This window comes from Chiloscyllium plagiosum, unplaced genomic scaffold (assembly GCF_037043375.1).
Source record: "Chiloscyllium plagiosum isolate Xiang-an unplaced genomic scaffold, Cpla_swu_hap1 HiC_scaffold_3, whole genome shotgun sequence".
Taxonomy (NCBI): Eukaryota; Metazoa; Chordata; class Chondrichthyes; order Orectolobiformes; family Hemiscylliidae; genus Chiloscyllium; species Chiloscyllium plagiosum.
This window is the reverse complement of record NW_028270141.1, coordinates 133,585,589-133,600,433: the sequence shown is the minus strand read 5'-3', so window position 1 is coordinate 133,600,433 and position 14,845 is coordinate 133,585,589. Positions and strand designations below refer to the sequence as shown.

General features: G+C 40.8%; 2 protein-coding genes across 9 annotated transcripts in view; one reads left to right on the top strand and one right to left on the bottom strand.

Moving 5' to 3' along the window:
* rbks (ribokinase) overlaps positions 1-7,568 on the top strand; it is a 161,815-nt gene extending 154,247 nt beyond the window's left edge. For 4 of the 5 annotated variants that reach the window (XM_043687233.2, XM_043687228.2, XM_043687232.2 and 1 more), the window contains one exon: positions 7,287-7,568. In XM_043687233.2, the coding sequence (XP_043543168.2) occupies positions 7,287-7,460 (174 nt within the window). In that variant the 3' untranslated portion in view covers positions 7,461-7,568. The remainder of the gene's footprint in view (positions 1-7,286) is intronic. The other variant, XM_087983538.1, reaches the window with a different exon arrangement.
* mrpl33 (mitochondrial ribosomal protein L33) overlaps positions 7,493-14,845 on the bottom strand; it is a 40,558-nt gene continuing 33,205 nt past the window's right edge. For all 4 annotated transcript variants that reach the window (XM_043687235.2, XM_087983543.1, XM_087983542.1 and 1 more), the window contains exon 4: positions 7,493-7,773. In XM_043687235.2, the coding sequence (XP_043543170.1) occupies positions 7,724-7,773 (50 nt within the window). In that variant the 3' untranslated portion in view covers positions 7,493-7,723. The remainder of the gene's footprint in view (positions 7,774-14,845) is intronic.

Below are 14,845 nucleotides of genomic sequence, written 5' to 3'. Positions count from 1 at the left end.
TCTGTACCAGGCTTCAGCTTGAAGTCATGTGAGTACTGGTAAGACAGCCAGTTGGGAGTGCTTGGAATCCAGGCCCTCCTGCTGTCACCCACCCAGTCAGCAGCAACGTTGCAGCCAGTAATGCAATTAGTATTGGTAAAGTTTTATTAGCAGTAGTAAGGCTGCTTGCTAGGAATGCATCAGGGAGAGGGAAGTTACTTGGACACTTTTGTCCAGTACTTAATTACACCTCTTCAGATAAAGTCTTCTGATTTATTCAGTGCTCAGGAACAGGACGGTGTGACTGCAAGTGAGCCAGGTACAAAGATAGAATCAAGGAGTCTCAGCCTTTGAAATTGTCCAGCAAGTTTGAGGTCTGGAAAGTTTGGATGCATAAAGATGGTGACTGTAGTGTGAATGAGAACACAGACCATAGTGCTGTAGTGCAGGAAACCATTCAAATGGGCAGGGGTGAAAGAGTTGATGGAAATGTACTGGTGACAATTGACAAAATTGTCAGGGTGATAGACCATAAGACTTAAGAACAGAAGTGGGTCATTCAGCTCATTGAGTTTGCTCTGCCATTCACTGAGATCATGGCTGATTTAACTCTTCAATTCCACTTTCCCACCTTTTCCCTATAACCTTTGCCTTTCCTGATGTGAAAAAAAAAGCCTTGAATATACTTAAAGTCCCAATCCCAACTGTCCTTTGCAGTAAAGAATTCCACAGATTGACTACCCTTAGAAGAAATCCCTCCTCTCTCTGAATTGGGTGGCCCTTATTCTGACATTATGCTGTCTACTTCTAGACTTTCTCATGAGAGGAAATCTCTCAGCACCTACCCTGTTGTGAAAACAGTCAAGGCCAAAACATTGTATGATTTAAAAAAGGAATTAGATATAGCACCTGGGGCTAAAAGTAACAAAGTACGTGGGGGAAAATCAGGAACATGTTGTTAAGTTGGATGATCAGCCAAGATTATAATGAATGCTGGAGCAGGCTTGAAGGGCCAAATGGTCTATTCCTGTTGTTTCTTTTTCTATGCTTGTGTTAAGCCCCTGACAATCTTGTCTGTTTGAATTAGGTCACCTGACATTCTAAAGTTCAATAAGTACCAGGCCAACCTACATCAACTTCTCCTCATAAAAGAATACCTTCATATTAAGAGTCAATCTGGTAATTTGTAGAGAGGAAAAGTTAGCTTTCCAAATTCAGTGACTCTTCCTCTGTACTGACAGACCTGCTGTATTTCTCTAGCACTCTTTTGTTTAGTTTGTTTGATTTTCAGCATCCCTAGCAGTTTTTTTTATTTATCAAACTAGTGAACCTTCTCTGGACTGTCTCCAGTGCCTCTAATATATTTTTTTAGATAAGGGGAACCAAAACTGTTCACAGTATTTTAGATGTGGTCCAACAAGTACCTTGTATAGTTTTAGGAAGACGTCCCAATTTTTGTCCAATTCCCTTTGGAACAATGGCCAACCTTCTATTTACCTTCCATGTTATCTGTTGAACATGTGTGCAAGCTTTTTATGATTCATGTATAAGGGCTCCACAATTCCTCTGTTCCAACTTTCTCAGTATTTCTCAATTTAAATTATGTTCAGCTTCTTTATTCTTTGTATCAAAGTGCATTACCTCACATTTTCCACCTTATGTTCCATCTGCCAAGTTACAATTCTCCACAAGTCCAGACTGCTGTGCTGTCTGGTGCTAGAGTTTGGGACAACTTCAGTGAAAGGGGAAGTATCCAGTAGTTATAGTCTGTGTGGGTACCAACCATTTACGTAGGATTAGGGAAGGTCTGCTGAGGGGGTATGAGCAGAGAGAGGCTAAATTAAAAGACATAAAACCTCAACGATAATCTGTCAGTTATTACCTGGGCCACGAGAAAATAGGCTTAGTCCAAATAAGATTAGAGATGAAATTTGTAATTCCAAGATTGCAGTGGGAAAAATTACTTTGATTTTGGAGCATGGCACTGTTCCTGGGGAAGATGGGAGATGTATTGTGTGAGACTGGTGAGGCACATAACAGTGATAGAGAGGGCTATAAACTAGATAATGGAAATGAAGATCGAGTCTGGGAAGATGTGATAGATTAACGAGAAGCCAAGGCCCAAGTGCAAGATAACTATAACAGCAATAGTGATTATTGTGTGTCAGGAAGAGACTATGTATAAACCCAACATTAACGTGTATAAGACTAAATACCACAGAACTTGTGAAAGAACATAACTAAAAGACGCTGTATTTAAATGCATGTGACATTCATGTTAAAGAAACAAATTGAGAGCACAAATCAAAATATATATGTAGTACAGATGACAAAGATTGGGATTTGAATATCCTAGGATACATGACATTTTAGGAAGGGCAGCAAGCTAAGAGGAGATGGAGATGTAGCCCGGCTAAATAAGAATAACATCAGTGAAAGTGAAAACTATCCTTGATTCTGGAGAGCATAGCAGTTTGAGTAGAGATGAGAAATAGTAAAGATGTGAAGTAGCGCATGTGAGTGAGTCTTTAATCGTAACCCCACTGTAGGAGAGAGTATATATGAAGAAATGATGGGAGCTTGTGAGAGAGGTAAAGCAATGATGTAGGTGATTTAATCTGCATTTGTTTGGATGAGGAGTGCTTTCAGGCCAGTTTCTAAGAACAGCTTGTTCTAGAGCCAACCAAATAGCATGAATCATAGAATCCCAACAGTGTGGAAACAAGCCCTTCGGCCCAACAAGTCCACACCGACCCTCTGAAAAGCAACCTACCCAGACCCATTCCCCTAACCTATTATCACCCCTGACTAATGTACCTACACGATGGGCAATTTAGCATGACCAGTTCACCTAATCTGCACATCTTTGGAGGTGGAAACTGGAGAATCCAAAGGAAACCCACACAGACACAGGGAGAATGTGCAAACTCTACACGGATAGTCGCCCAGGACTGGGATCGAACCTGGGTCCCTGGCGCTGTGAGGCAGCAGTGCTAACCATTGAGCGGCTGTGCTGCTGTACTAGATCTGGTATTGGCCAATATGACGTGGTAAAGGTGCTGCCTATATAGCAGAGATTATGATTTGAATTTCACATTCCATTTAAGGGAGAGAAGAGTGATCAAATACAAGTGTTTTAAACTTAACAGAGGGCTTGAAGACTTTCTTTCAGAGCATTGTGAATCTCAAGAACACCCTTCCCATGGAACTGTGATGAGAGTAATTTTTAGGTGGATGTGGACAGATTCTTGAATAATGGAGTCAAAGGTCATCAGAAATAAGCAGAAATGTGAATTTAAGGCCATAATCTGATCAGCTATGATCGTATTAAATGGCAGTATGGGCTACAGAGACTGAATGAATGGTATATTCCAGCACCTAATGCTTATGTTCATACCTAAACCAGGTTAAGGGATAGTAAGTAGAGGTGCAGTGACAAGAAACTTTAGGCTATATTTCAAAACAGATTAGAACAGAAGGCACACCAATTGTGGCTAACAAAGAAAGTTAAAAATATCAAACTGAAAGAAAAAGCATATAATTATGCAAGGCTGAGTGGCAGGTCATAAGATTGGACCGACTATAAAGAACAGCAAAGAATGATGGAAGATTATGGGAAGGTAAAATGAAGAGCATGAGAAGGGTGTGGCTGGAACGTAAGAGTTTCTGCATGTATTTTAAAAAAAAGGCAAGTAAAGCAAATAATTGCTGCCATTCTGTAATTAGTGTCCTGAACTGAGTGGCTTGCTATATCAATTCAGAGGGCAGTTAAAAGTCAACTGAATTGCTGCGGGTCTGAAGTCACGTGGGCCACACCAGGTAAAGATGAGCGATTCCATCCTGAACAGACATCAGTGAATCAGATGGGTCTTTACAACAATTGATAGTTTCACAGTTATTGTTATGGTGACTAGTTTTCAATTCTAATTGATTAACTGAATTTAAATTCCACCAGTTGCCATGGTGTATTTTGAACCTATGTCGCCAGAACATTACCCTGTCTAGATTAGTAATCCAGTGACGTTACCATTATGGCACAACTTCCCCAGATTTCCAGACGATATTTGAGAAAATGCCACATTAAAGGCTATGCAAAGTTACGCGATGTAGAGGGATAACATATTGGCTTGGATAGAGAATTGGTTGGCTAATGGAAGCAGAGGCTGGGCATAAACCAGTTGTCTTTGGGTTGGCGGATGGGATTAGTGATGTGCCACAGGGATCAGTGTTGGACCCCAATTATTTACCATTTAGATTCATGACTTTGATGGAGGGACCAATATATTGTTCTGAATTTGCTTCTTAGGTCAGAAATCAATTTGTGAAGGGGACAGTCTCCAAAGGAATATATAGAGAATAGGAGAACAGGCAAAGATTTGGCAGATGGAGTGTAATATCAGAAATATGAACTTGTCCATTTTGGCAGGAAAAATAGAAAAGCAGCATATTAATGGCAAACCTATACCTAGTGAAATCGGACAGGATTGTGGCCTCAGCACTGAACTCTATTGGCCATGATCTCATTGAATGACAGAACAGGCCAAAGATGCAGATTGGCATACTCCTTGTTGTGGTTCTGTTCGCCGAGCTGGGAATTTGTGTTGCAGACGTTTCGTCCCCTGTCTAGGTGACATCCTCAGTGCTTGGGAGCCTCCTGTGAAGCGCTTCTGTGATCTTTCCTCTGGCATTTGTAATGGTTTGAATCTGCCACTTCCGGTTGTCCGTTCCAGTGGTCGGTATATTGGGTCCAGATCGATGTGCTTATTGATTGAATCACAGATTCTGGACCCAATATACCGACCACTGCAACGGATAACCGGAAGCGGCAGATTCAAACCACTACAAATGCCGAAGGAAAGATCACAGAAGCGCTTCACAGGAGGCTCCCAAGCACTGAGGATGTCACCTAGACAGGGGACGAAACGTCTGCAACACAAATTCCCAGCTCGGCGAATAGAACCACAACAACGAGCACCCGAGCTACAAATCTTCTCACAAACTTTGGCATACTCCTGATTTGTTTATTCACATGAAAGTCCAGTTTTCCACTTGCTGCAGAAACTTAGCTTAAGGATTTCAGAATTTTGATTTCTCATCTTTTAAGTGCCACCATCTGTACATTAAGCTTTAATAACACCTTGACCTTAAATTCAAAATTTAAATCAGCATTCTCATCTCTCTACAGTGGTTGCACGACCTGTGCCTTAATGTTTAGCTTGGTGTGTTTTCTCAACTTAAAAAAACAAGCAATTCAAAACATCAAGGTTCACTTGGTCTTCTAACCTTCTAGGAGAAAGTGAGGTCTGCAGATGCTGGAGATCAAAGTTGAAACTTTATTGCTGGAACAGCACAGCAGGTCAGGCAGCATCCAGGGAACAGGAGATTCGACGTTTCGGGCACAGGCCCTTCTTCAGGAATGAAGGGCCTGTGCCCGAAACGTCGAATCTCCTGTTCCCTGGATGCTGCCTGACCTGCTGTGCTGTTCCAGCAATAAAGTTTCAACTTCTAACCTTCTAACAGAGTTTGTTTCTTTGACGCTGTCACAGACTCTGACTTCTTAAACATTGAGGGAAGTAGGTAGCCACTAGCAGCTATTAGGCAAGACTTCTCCCTGTTGCTCCAAAGGCAATAATTAAGCAAAACTAACAAGGACAACATTTTAACACAATTCCTGTAACTGCAGACAGTGCTGCAATTGCATTCCAGAGAATAACATTCCTGTGGCCAATCAAAAATGTTTGAACATCCATCTGTGTACATATTCTTCTAATCTATTCATAGAACTCCTTTTAAAAAGCCCAATTGTCATTGCATCAATCTCTTCTGGTTTGTTACATGTGACAGCCTTAGTTTCTAATCCTGCTGGTACCAAAGAGTTTATCTAATTTATTTTAAGAAAACCTGTTCTCTTGACTCGTTTACCTGCTTTTGGCTGTTTCAGGAGATTAAATAAATTGAGCTCCAAACAATCCATGGTTCACCACACAGAGTAAGTTAAGTTAGTTGACTGTGCCTCTTATTGTTACATTGCTATTCATGCTTTATTCTTTTAAATGACAATTCTATCACCCAACATTTTAGGAAGTTTTTGTTAAGTATGCTTAGACTATTGTTATACACTTAATGGTAAGGTTCTGGAATGATTATGAACAAAGACACCTTGAAGTGCAGGTTCATAGTTCATTGAAAGTGGTGTCACAGATAGACAGGATCGTAAAGAAGGCATTTGCTAACTTTGCCTTTATTGGTCAGTGCATTGGGTATAGGAGTTGGGAGGTCATGTTGTGGCTGTACGAGATACTGGTTAAGCTACTTTTGGAAGACCGTGTGTAATTCTGGTCTCCCTGATATAGGAAGGATTCAGAGAAGAGTTACAAGGATGTTGTTACAGTTGGAGCATTTGAGGTTGAACAAGCTATAACTATTTTCCCTGGAGCATTGGAGGCTGGGGGGTGACATAAGAGGTTGATAAAACCATGAGGGGAATGGATAGGCTGAATAGCCAAGGCCTTTTCCCTGGGGTGGGAGATTGTAAAGCTAGAGGGCATAGATTTAAGGTGAGAAGAGAAAGATTTAAAAGGGACCTAAGGGGCAACATTTTCACTGAGCTGCATGGATGGAATGAGCTGCCAGAGGAAGTGGTGGAGGCTGATACAATTACTTGTAAAAGGCATCTGGATGGGTATATGAATAGGGTTGAGAGGAATATGGGCCAAATGCTGACAAATGGGACTAGATTAATTTACGGTATCTGGTCAGCATGGATGAGTTGGACCAAAGGGACTATTTCCATGCTGTTCAGCTCTGTGATTCAGATTAATTTGTCAGAGTTACAAAAAAGCTTACAATATATTGTGCAATTTTGCTTCTCTGGGCAGTTTACTCTGCAGCATTGACCAAGGTCTGATCAAGATGTTTTGTCAGTGGTTCTCCATGGATGACTTCAATATTGGATTAGGATAGGTAGGTGAATGTTTTTGACCAGTGCTGTAGTTCTCTATGACTCGATTGGATTTACCACTTCCTTTCACTGCCTCCCTAGGAGGTAAATAACCCTCGGTTGGGAGTAGCACAACCACGTTCACTATCTCAACCTGAATAGGTGACTTTGTTTCTCAACAAGGAAAAAGGTAAGTAAGAAACAGATACTACACACACTTGTTACTGAAGGTGGTGGCAGTGATTGAGAGTTCAGCAAAGGTGCAAGACACAGCAAGAAAACACAATAGTTTACTAAATGAATTGCCATTAGACCTTCAAATTAATCTCGTTGGAATGAACTAATTATTTCTTAAATTACTTTTAAGGGTGCAGGCGACAGCTTTTTGGGCGCTCTGGCATTCTACATGGCTTATTATCCTTGCATGGAATTGGAAGAAATGAGCAGAAGGGCCTGTGACATCGCTTCAGTGAGTGTTCAATCACAAGGAACTCAAGCTAGCTACCCCCACAGAGCACAGCTCCCCCAGGAACTCTTTTAGAAGAAAACAAAATGAAGGAACAGACCATTCAATTTGGTTCTAGCCATTGCTCATTTTATTGATTTTTTTAAAAATAACTGTTAAGTGTAAATAAAAGTGTAAAAATGATTGTTCTCTCCTCCTACATTCTTGTCAGCTTTTGAAATATCACCATCACGTTTTGCATTATCCTGAAACTAGAGGTGCTACTCATTATTTCCTGGAAATCCCATTCAGTTCCAGAATTGTCCTTGCACAAAATCAGTTCATTTCAACTTCGTATATCAGATTGACCGGATTTTCTTCTTTTCAAAGAAAAGCACGTGCTTGTTCACTGCAAAAGAAACAAATAAAAGCATAGTTACAATACAGGGGGCCAACTGAGCAGCTGCCTGATAGTTCTGTATGGTCAGGTACCTAACGAGATTAAGGGCTTCTCATTTGAGGAACATTGCCAGGGATATAGCAGAAAAACCTTTTTCACTGACTTACCCTTAATTGCCAATGCAGAACATCAAACTCAGTCATGCAGCATGGAAACAGTTCAAAATGTCCATGCCAACCAGTCATCCCAATCTGACCTAGTCACATTTGGCCCATATCCCTCTTAAACCTTCCTATTCATATACCCATCCTGATGCCTTTTAAATGTAATTGCACCAGCCTCCACTACTTCCTCTGGTAGCTCATTCCATACACATACCACCCTCTGCGTGAAAAAGCTGCTCCTTTGGTCCCTTTTAAATCTTTCCCCTATCACCTTAAAACTTATGCTCTCTAGTTCTGGACTCCCCCCATCCTGGAAAAATACTTCACATTTATCGAAATTAAACTCCATTTGTCATTCCTTTGGCCCATCTGATCAAGACCCCATTGTGCTCTGAGGTAACCTTCTTCACTATCCACGAGATCACCAATTTTGCTGTCATCTGCAAATTTTCTAACCATGCCTCCTATAGTCACATCCAAATCATTTATATATGATGAAAAGCAGTGGACCCAGTAGTAATCCTCGTGGCACACCTCTGTTCACAGGCCCTTAGTCCGTAAAGCAACCCTCCACCACCACCATCCTGTATCTCCTACCTTCAAGCCAATTTTGTATCTAATTGGCTAGCTCCCCTGAATCCAGGTGATCTAACCTTGCAGCCTACCATGCAGAACCTTTTCAAATGCCTTGCTGAAGCCCCGTATAGATGACATCTACTGTTCTACCGTCATCAATCTTCTTTGCCACTCTTCAAAAAAAATCAAGTTAGTGAGACACAATTTCCCTAAGCCCTGTTGAATATCCCTAATCAGTCCTTCCAAGTACATTAATTCTGTCCCTCAGGATCCTCTCCAACAACATATCTACCACTGATGTACAGCTCACTGGTCCATAGTTCCCTGGCTTTTCCATAAAGTCTTTCTTAAATAATGGCACCACATTAGCCAACCTCCAGTCTTCTGGAACCTCACCCATGGCTGTCGAGGATACAAATATCCCAGCAACCTCTTTGCTAGTTTCCCACAAAGTTCTGGGAGGTTGTTCTTACAATTATTACATTCTTGAAAACTACATTTAGAGCAAATTTATAGACTCAATTCTGTGGCAAGTATAATGGCAATTTTTTAAAAATTCATGTTTGGATGCAAATTCATTGGAGAGGCCATTGTGTAGCACCCACTCAAATCCGATAGACCAATCGCCCTTAAGGTGAGGGCGAGCTACCATTTTCAACTGCTGTAGTTCATGTAGTGTAGGTACACCCACAGTGCTGCTAAAGAAGTCATCATCATAGGAGGTCTACAACATGGACACAGGTCCTTCAGTCCATGCCATCCAGTTTTCACAATTAAATTAGTCCTATTTGCCTGTGTTTGGCCCATACCCCTCCAATTCTGTCCGTGCACATAAATGTTTCTTAAATGACAAAATTGTACTTTCTTTCACCATTACCTCTGACAACCCTATGTGTGAATAAATTGCCCCTCTGGACCTTTTATCTCTCTCCTCTCACCTTCAACCTGTGCCCTCTGGTTTTAGACTCTCCTAACATGGGGAAAAGTTGTTGACTATCTACTTTATGTATAAAGTTAAAAATCACAATACCAGGTTATAGTCCAACAGGTTTATTTAGAAGCAGTAGCTTTCATTACAACTACCTGGTGGAGCAGTGCTGAGTATAAGATCATACTCCACAACCACCTGATGAAGGAACAACACTCCGAAAGCTAAGTGCCTCTAAATAAACTTGGTGTTATGTGATTTTTAACTTTGTACACCCCAGTCCACATCATACTTTATGTATGCCTCTTATGATTTTGTAGACCTCTGTAAGGTCACCCCTTAGTCTCCTACCTGCCAGGGCTATAAGTTCCAACCTCTCCATACAACTCAAACCTTCCAGTCCAGGTAGCAAACTAGTAAATCTTTTCTGCACTCTTCCTAGTTTAATAAAATCCTTTGAGGTGGAGCAACTAGAATTGCATGCAGTCCTCCAAATGTGGCCTCACCAATGTCTTGTACAGCTACAAGACGTCCCAACACCTATTCTTAATGTTCTGATTGATGGAAGCAGGCATGTCGAAAGCCTTCTTCACTACCCTGTCTACCTGTGACTCTATTTTCGAGGAGCTATGAACCTGATCCCTAGATATTTTAGAGCTCAGATGCACTGTTCCATGGGAAGCGTGATTCCTAGGCAAATCCTCTATTAGAATGGTGATCTTGAAGGAAGTTATCAAGAAGCAGTCAGGTGTTGCTCTGCAGTTTTGACATGGGTACACAAATGTGACATGTATTGAACTGGCAGAACCCCAAGTGCACATGACCTGCCTTCATCCCAACTGCGTGTGCATCAGGGCAAGCAATAGTGATTACACCCTCCTATATACTGAAAACAAATCTTATTTATAGTGCCAACACCACTCAAACATCACCAGTCCTCTAATATACTGCCATTTCATTTTCACTGCTGCAGCAAATAGACAGGGAAAGTGGTCACATTTTTTTTCTTAATTATTCACAGGACATGGGCATCACTGGCTGGGCCAGTATTTATTGTCCATCCCTAATGCCCAGAGTTGGAGCAGTTTTTGTTATGGTCAAAAAAAAAAGGCTACATCATGCTTGCATGATTGTGATTGAAAAGCTTTGCAAGTCAATACTGGCGAAGGAAGTTCTTGCTGATTTATATTAAGCTTAATTAATTATACACAATGTTGTACGTCAGTATGAATTTATTTTGTTTACTTTTAACACAGACACACTAAAAATAACCACATCATGACTCCAACGGAAAAGTAGACAAGACAAATATAGCACGGTGTATGAGCATTCAAAGAACCTTATGTAAGAGCACCGATGCAGTTTTATTTTCTCAAACATTGGGGGTAAGAAAGCAAGAACCAAATGAAATGTATACGAAGAGTATCAAAGTGAGTAATTCCCTGAAACCCGATTAGCAAGCTGACAGCTTCAGCACTGAAAAGAAGTTTAAATGTTTCCAAGCACTGCAAAGTAAAGATTTTCAAAACTGCTTCAAGCCAAACGCTCTGCATGGAAGAGTATTAAAAGTTCATTTTTCAATAATATGACACTGAAAGCCCTTGGGTCTTTCATGTCTTAACAAGTGAAGGGAGACATTGTTTCCCAGCCCAGATACAAAGTACAACATAGAATGTAAATGTTTTCTCAGCCCTCCTCATGTCCAAATTTTCTTTGGAACCGCACCTCTCATTTAAAAGTTTCAAACACATGATGTAAGTGGCATGAGGGTTTTTTTTGAAAAGGAAACACACCCAAACCAATGTCCTGCCACTACTGTTGTCCAATTGTTTCCATGAGTGGATACATATTTAGTGAAGGATTAGAATATTATGTGATCACATAGCAACAGATTATCAGAATGCTTTTCAATGACATAGTAACCAATAATTGGAGGATTAGATCCAGGACTGAGAAGGCATAGAAATTATAGGCCAGCTAAGGCACAAGAGATTTGGCAAGGTTGAATGTTATTTATTTTAGTGCAAGGAAAATGACAAACAGGGCAGATGAGATGAAAGTTCAAATTAAAACATGGGGTATGATGTCATTGCTGACACCAAGAAATGAGGCAGAATTGGCAACTCAGTATTCCAGAAAAGAAGGTGTGCAGGTGAAACAGGGAAGAAGGTACCATAGGTTCCCTATCAGTCTGCAAGAAATAAAAGTGCAGATATGCCGGAAAATATCAAAGAAATGTGAAAGTAAGAGGGTAGTGATAGTCACAGGAGAGACGTCAGAGGATTGGAGGACAGCCAGTGTGTTACCACTGTTCAAGAAGGTAGCAAAGGATAAGCAGGAAATTATAGGCCAGTCAGTCTAATGTCAGTGGGGAAAAGTTTTGGAAGCAATTTAAGGACAGAATTAATCTGGAAGATGTTGTGAAACTTGAAAGGGTTCAGAAAGGATTTACAAGGATGTTGCCAGGGTTGGAGGATCTGAGCTATAGGGAGAGGATGAACAGGTTGGGGCTGTTTTCCCTGGAACGTTGGAGGCTGAGGGGTGACCTTATAGAGGTTTACAAAATTATGAGGGGCATGGATAGGGTAAATAGGCAAAGTCTTTTCCCTGGGGTCAGGGAGTCCAGAACTAGAGGGATAGGTTTAGGGTGAGAGGGGAAAGATATAAAAGAAACCTAAGGGGAAACTTTTTCACGCAGAGGGTGGTACATGTATGGAATGAGCTGCCAGAGGATGTGGTGAGGCTGGTTCAATTGCAACATTCAAGAGGCATTTGGATGGGTATATGAATAGGAAGGGTTTGGAGGGATATGGGCTGGGTGCTGGCAGGTGGGACTAGATTGGGTTGTGATATCTGGTCAGCATGAACGGGTTGGACCAAAGGGTCTGTTTCCATGCTGTATATCTCTATGACTTGGAGAGTCAGCATGGTTTTTTTTTTAAAGAAGAGATCATGTCTGACCCACTTGATTGAATTTTTCAGAGGGAATGAGGTGTATAGAATGAGGGCAACATATCTACTTTGACTTCAGCAAGACATTCGATCAAGTCCCATACGGGAGACTAACAGTGAAGGTGAGAGTCCATGGGATTCACGGAAATTTTGCTAAATGGATCCAGAATTGCCTGAGTGGCAGGAAGCAGAAAGTAATGGTCGATGGGTGTATGACTTGAAACTTGTGTCTACTGGTGTCCCATGGGTGTCAATACTGGGGCCCCTGATGTTTGCAGTTTATATAAACAAGTTAGACTTGAACTGGGGAAGATCGATCAGTAAGTTCACTGACAATATAAAAAAAATGATGGGGTGGTAATTAGTGAGGAGGACAGCCTTAGATGGGCTGGTCAAATGGGCTGAGTCAGTGGCAAATAGAATTCAATCTGGATAAATGTAGGGTGATGCATTTGGGCAGGGCAAACAAGGAACGAGAATACACAGTGAATGGTAGAACGCTGGGGTCAATAATCAGAGGGACATTCAACACAGACACACACAAACCATCGGTCCCTTTAAGTGGCAGGAAAGGTAGATAAAGTGGTTCAGGCAGCAGATGGGATAGTTGACTTTATAGCTAAGGCATAGACTTTAAGAGCAAGGAGATTTTATTGGAATGATGTACAACGTTGGTTAGGCCATAACTAGAGTATTGTGTGCTGTTCTGGAATACACATTATGTGAGGTATAGGATTTCACTTGAGAGGATGCAAAGAGATTGCCTGGTCTGAATAGGTTTAGTTACGAAGAGGCATTGAATAGACTACTGTTGTTTTCCTTGAAGCAGATGAGACTAAGTGAGGACACAATTGAGATATGTAAAATTATGAGGGACATTCACAGAGTAGACAGGAAAAATCCTCCCCACTCAGTAAAGGGATCAGTCATAGATTTCGAGAAGATATGTGGAAACATCCTTCTCAGATGGTGGTAGGAATATAGAACTCATTGCCTGTTACAGTGGTAGAGGCAGAAAACCTTAGAACATTTAGGAAATATTTAGATGTACACTTGCAATGCTAAGACATACAAAGATATGGCCTAAGGGCTGGAAAATGGGAATAGAATAGTGAAGTGATTGTTTTTGACAAGAGTAGACTTGACAGAATGAAGAGCCCTTTTTCTGTGCTATGGAACACTATGATTCTAAAACAGATAATAAATCATCATCTTACAGTGAGATGTGTCAAACAATCAATATAGAAAAATTGTTCTCTGACATCTCCATGATCCGTGTTCTTCATCTAAATGACGTGATTAAAAGCATACATGAGTTTGTGCTGTCAAAACGAACAAAACTATTTTCACAGAATGACAGATAATGGCAGAGTACATGAAGAATTGTAAACCACTATTTTCCCACCATATTTGTTGTACCTGAAATGATATAACACTATCGTTTAATCTGTGAAAGATCCTCACATCCAAAATGATTTTGAATAATTCTACTTTTAATGGTGAGTGTTCACAGCACAAACCCTGCCAGCCTCACACACCAAGATTATAAAGATCCTGGTGTGAGTAAGAAATCACCATGCACTCAGCTGCAGGTTGGTAAAAATGCTTATTTAATATTAGAGTTTAGAAGAAAAAAATACTTGCAATTATATAGTACGTCTTCTCTAGCAAAGCATTTGAAGAGAATCAGGTTCCATGGGAACTTCATTAAATAAAATCTGACACCAAGTCAAGTCAGGAAATAGTAGGAAGGGTGACCAAAAAGCTTGATATGTCATAAGTGTCTGAGTAGGATCTTTCCAAGGAGACAGTAAGAAGTGGAAAGTTTTAGGGATGTGATTTCAGGGCTTAGGTCAGCTGCCAATAATGAATGCAAGAGCCCAAATTGGAGGACTTTAAACAATCATGGATTGCTGCTGGCACATTATCAGAGAGTTGCACAGGGGAGTATATCTGGCCTGGTTCACAAGATCTAACATTTGAAACCAATCAAAAGTTGTACTTTTTTTGACGGGGAAGGGAAAACAGCTATGTCGTAATGTCAATTTAATAATCAGTTTGCTGAAATTCAAGTCCAGTTATGAAACCAAAATAATACTGCGAAGTAATGTTTTGTTTAGACCTTAGTTTGCTTTTCTGTTTAATCCACAGCAAGGACTCTCACATGCATACATACATTGATCACACATATTCAGTATGTGTAACACTTTTCAGTCGATGTGCCAAGCAGTACAACAGAAAACTGCTAAATTCGCCCCCTAGGGCAAGCTGTGCCGAAACTAGCAGACGGTGGAAGGAAGCCCAGAACCAATCTCCTGAGTGCCACAGATGAAGGGGAAGTGAATATCACACTGCTTTAGAGAATCAGCCTGCAAATGTCATTCTCAGGCCAGCACTGTTGTAGCTACCAGGAGAAATTTTCACACATGTGTAATGAGGCTGGGAGACTATAAAATATATT